The sequence below is a fragment of the Mangifera indica genome, chromosome 1 (genome assembly GCF_011075055.1).
Source record: "Mangifera indica cultivar Alphonso chromosome 1, CATAS_Mindica_2.1, whole genome shotgun sequence".
Taxonomy (NCBI): Eukaryota; Viridiplantae; Streptophyta; class Magnoliopsida; order Sapindales; family Anacardiaceae; genus Mangifera; species Mangifera indica.
Window position 1 is genome coordinate 21,060,375 of NC_058137.1, and position 4,780 is coordinate 21,065,154.

Sequence of the window (4,780 nt, forward strand, 5' to 3'; positions counted from 1 at the left end):
AAAAAGGCAAAATTAAAGACTTAAAATCTTTGACTGACAATTACACTTATTGAATCTATCAAAAAAAAGAAAAAGAAATTATTCTTTATTTTAGGGGATAATATTTTTAAGTACAAAATTTTCAAGAATTGAACAACAAAAGCACTAAAATTCCAAATTCTTTTAAGGCTAAAAGACTTATTCCCACCTAAGGTTTGTTGAACCCCAATTGGTACCAATTAAGTATTGAAAACTTAAACTTTTATATTTGAACAGTTAAAATTAATAGAATTAGTTAATTTCATAGATAAAATTATCATTTTATTAATAATATGTTAAGAATAACAAAATTATATCTCATGTCTCTCTTGATTTAGAAAACTAATAATTTTCTTTCACGATTAAACTTTGAAATGTTACATTTTTCTTTTACTATATTTCCATTTCTCTAGTGAAATTCCTCCGATGTTCTCTCCCTTCAACAACCGAACTTTGCCTTCTCCCCCTTCTCTGGCGTCTTCGGCACATTTCTCTATCGACCAAATCACAATTGCGTTGCTTCGATTTGTGTCAAACTTTTGAAGATTGGTCAAAGATCTATGCGAGATTTGTCTCTAAAGACGACTTCGGTGCAACAAGACCGGAGAGGTAGGGACGAGTTTAGGTCACTTCAGTTTGGGCTAAAAAATGCAACCAAATTGATGGAGAGATTGCGTCGTTGAGCGTTGGGAGAGAGAGAGTACTGATAGGGAGAGAGATCTTGTTAAAGAAGTGATCGGAGACGAATTACATTTGAAATGTAGGGAGACCGCATGCGTGTACAATTTTAGCGACCTAGTTGAAACTTTATTTTTTAAAAAATTATGGATAGTGTGAAATAATATTAAATTATTCTTTTCGTCGCACTAAATTCTACACTTTTTTCCCCTTTCCTTAAGCTGCTTTTACACTTGTCTTTGATATGATCTCGACTCTTGAGTCTTGACTAATTTTATGTGAGGGATTGGAGGGCAGAATTCAGCTCAAAAGCCTGGAAATTTCCAAGAGTAATCTCATGAATCTCCCTTGCTCATTTCCTCCTATCTTCTTTTGCCTTCTTGCCTAACTTTTCATTATATCTCTTGCTGATTTCTCTCTATTTATAAGAACCCTCCATGAACGTCCTCCATTAATGAGACTTTAAAACAAAAAAAAATTAGCAGAGACTTTAAACTTCATCTTCTTCATCATGGTAGAGGATATGCCACCTGGGTTTCGTTTTTACCCAACTGAAATTGAATTGATTTCCTTCTATCTTCATCACAAGCTTCATACTAACTCAGAGGACTTCAGCCGGATTATGGACCAGGTTATACCTGTTGTAAATATTTACGACTTCAATCCTTGGGAACTTCCACGTAAGACTCTTCTTCTTCTCTCATAAAAAATTTTACAACTTTTTTTTGTAAAGCTTAATAACTTGATTTTTAAAGAAATTAAATGGTTTCAACTTCAGTTATTTAACGATGCAAGTAGATCCATTCGTTCCATCTCAAATTCACTGATAACTCTAAGTTTAATTTATCTCCTCCTCCAATTTTCGCATTTTCCGTTGCTATAATCTGAATATCTCTCTTTGAATTTCATAAAAATCCTTTGGAGTGATCTTAGGAGGGTCATGTTCCATATAAGAGAAATTCTCATTTCCGCGATGCATTACCATAGTCTTTTTGTAATTAGTCGCAGGTGTCAATCTCTCTGCATTCATTGTTTGAAAATGCATTTCAGAAAAAATTATGTGATCTTTAAACCCAAATTATTTTGTAATGAAGGGAAATTTAGAAGATATAAATATTAAAAGATAGAATTTATCATAGTGGGTAGGTTTTTGCATTTTATGATCAAAATCTCAGGTTTTATTCATTTCTTGATCCAGAATTTTCACTCACACTTTATTCCAAAATTGTAAAGGGGTAGAATAATATCATGGATCTGTTGAATAATATCAGGAAAAAAAAAATACGATGATAGGATTTGTCATAGGGTTAGATTGAAGCTTTATATTCCATTTCTGATTCAGAATTTTCGCAATACCTGTGCCACAAAGATCCTGAACAATGGTTCTTCTTTGTTCCGAGACAAGAGAGTGAAGCACGAGGAGGGAGACCAAACAGACTGACAACTGAAGGATATTGGAAAGCCACTGGGTCACCTGGTTTCGTTTACACTTCAAATCGTGCAGTTGGAGAAAAAAGAACAATGGTTTTCTATAGGGGAAGAGCTCCAAATGGAAGGAAAACTCAGTGGAAAATGAATGAATACAAAGCCATTGAACGAGAAGCATCAACATCGGTATGAATTACATATAGGATATGAATTTATAATTATAAGCTTTTGCGTCTTCTCCTTTTTTAATTAATTTCTTATTCCCATGAGATCTAAATCTTTTGTTGTTTTAAAGCATATTTATGTTTCTTTGATCCAACATTATTGGTTAATTATAATCGATCATTAATATTAGAGTTCTCATTAATCAAATCTGAAGCTCATCTCCTTTTCAATTTGTTCTGAAAACCCTAGTAAAATTAAAGTTAGACAACTTTTCGCCACAATTAATACAGACAAGTTTTAGCCAGTTTACCTTATCCTTATTTAATGGTTTTTAAAAACCTAAAGTTTATGATATCTCTTTCCATGTACGCTGAATATTTTTTGTTTCATCTTTTGAATCTAACCTTGACCAAGCCTCATCTTTCCCACTTTATCAGCACAAATGTTTCTGTTTAAATAAACACTTTAATAAAAAAATAATAAAGAAGTTTTTTCATTTTATCTGGGTTTTTATACTATTATTTTATCCTCACCGTCTTTGAAAATTTTCAGGCAGGGCAAGATTTCAGTTTGTGCCGGGTGTACAAGAAATCGAAATGCTTGCGGGCCTTTGACCGGCGTCCACCTCCACCACTTCCACCGCTTCAACTGGGAGCAGTAATAGGCCAGTCAAGGGCTCAGCAAGTTGAAGATCATCTTGGTGATGAGGCGACAAACTCTCATCATCAGCCTAGTTCTCAAGTATGTATGGTAGAGAGAACAAACTCAGTATATAGTTCATCCGCAGTAGACTATGGCCACACCTCTCAAAATGATGAAAGTAACAACATGGCAGTGGGCTCTGGTTGTGATCAACTTTTGTGGGATTTGGATCAACTGGATTTGTTCTGCGGCATGCGATAGAAGAAATTAACTGAGTTGCTAGTACATCAAGGAACAAAATTTAATAAGAACAAACTTACCATGTGCATGTATTTTATGGAAAGCCAAAATGTGTTTTTCGAGATTTCTGGTAGAAGTCTTATTGGTTGTATAATAATTAATTATGACATTGAATAACATACCAATGAGAGAAAATTACAAGATTTTTAAATTTAAAAAGAAAAATATAATAAAACTTCAAAATTTTAAAATTTTTTTAATAACTAAGAGTTTTATTTGTAATCATAATTAAAATTTTTAATAAAAGATGGGTCATAGATGAATGTTTACATTTTTAAAATAAAACCTTGTGGATGTATATTTATTTTTATATTAAAACTTTGGTGAAAAATAGTTCTAAGGCATTCAACATAAAAGGTATATAATATTTTTACAAAATTCCACAATAAACAGAGCCTAATCCGAGAAACAAAGTTCAGCGATCGTCAGATCCACTGAACTTAACAAAATGAGATTAAAACTCTCTTGACAATTGTTATATATTCGCAGATCTGAGACAAATACGTACATCTAAAACATTTTTCTAAGCTTCCCACTTAAACTAAGGTTTAAACTCCCAATTGAACACTCAAGTTGAAATACTTTTACTTGGTGAGATTAAAAACTCACCACTCATAAAGACACACCTGCCAATAGAATCTAAGAGAGAAAATGAGAGTAAGAGAGGCAATATTGAGCAGCATAAAATTTATCTTTGAAAGATGATCACATAATGCAACATATGTGCATGTAATATTGTGAGCATAAACAAAAAATATCATGACCACAAATGTTCATGGTTTGCCAAAAACATCAACAATCACCCCTTTCGCCAAACCTAAGAACAAGCTTGTATATAAATGACCAACAACAACCTGCAACAAATATATATCACAATACAAAAAAACATCTATATTTAATCATCACTTCAATATCTCCCACCACAAAGAAAAACTTGGAAAAATATTCATAATGAGCAGAACATATATTAGGTTCATCAATGCCTACAATCAATAGATAGAAGGTCTTGTATCACAAGGCATAGGAGTATCAAAAAAAAAGTCAGGGTGTGCAAGGTCCTCTTTGATATAGTTTAAGAACTTTTTTCAAACCAAATTGAAAAAACAATTTGAAAAAATTCTAAATCAAACCAAATGAAACCAAATTAAAAAAAAAAATGATATGATCCAATTTAGATTACAGTTTGGACTAATCAAAAATTATTCACTTCAAAATATTTTTTCACTTAATAAATAATAATTGATTATTTATGAAATTATCACATGAAATTAACATGTAAATATGATCTTTCTATTGTATTTGTATTTTTATTTAAAAAGATTCTACAAATATATTGTCATAGTCCAAATGATTTATAATATGACATTTATACTCATAATTTATTGTGTTTTATTCAATTATTTGGGGTTGTGATTATCATTACAAATCATCTTTGTTGTTTATGAATGCAAATTTTCTTATTCTCTTACGGTTTTATTAAAACGAATATTTTAATTCGTAGAAGTTTGCTTGAGTTTATAGATGAGTCTCTACAACTTTGTACTTTATT

At 31.5% G+C, this 4,780-nt stretch overlaps 1 protein-coding gene across 1 annotated transcript; it reads left to right on the plus strand.

The window, feature by feature from the left end:
• Positions 1–983: 983 nt before the first annotated feature.
• LOC123193448 (NAC domain-containing protein 90-like) lies at positions 984–3,374 on the plus strand. The gene is made up of 3 exons (XM_044606452.1): positions 984–1,376; positions 2,039–2,310; positions 2,842–3,374. The coding sequence occupies exons 1-3, from the start codon at positions 1,208–1,210 to the stop codon at positions 3,190–3,192; spliced, it is 792 nt and encodes a 263-aa protein (XP_044462387.1). The 5' UTR covers positions 984–1,207; the 3' UTR covers positions 3,193–3,374.
• Positions 3,375–4,780: the final 1,406 nt, after the last annotated feature.

What these genes read in the sequence shown, in the direction of transcription:
- LOC123193448 (XM_044606452.1), top strand. Translation starts at nt 1,208, where the DNA reads ATGGTAGAGGATATGCCACCTGGGTTTCGTTTTTACCCAACTGAAATT. An exon ending in CAATCCTTGGGAACTTCCAC is followed by an intron (nt 1,377 to 2,038) that starts GTAAGACTCTTC and finishes TTTCTGATTCAG; the next exon opens with AATTTTCGCAATACCTGTGC. An exon ending in AACGAGAAGCATCAACATCG is followed by an intron (nt 2,311 to 2,841) that starts GTATGAATTACA and finishes GAAAATTTTCAG; the next exon opens with GCAGGGCAAGATTTCAGTTT.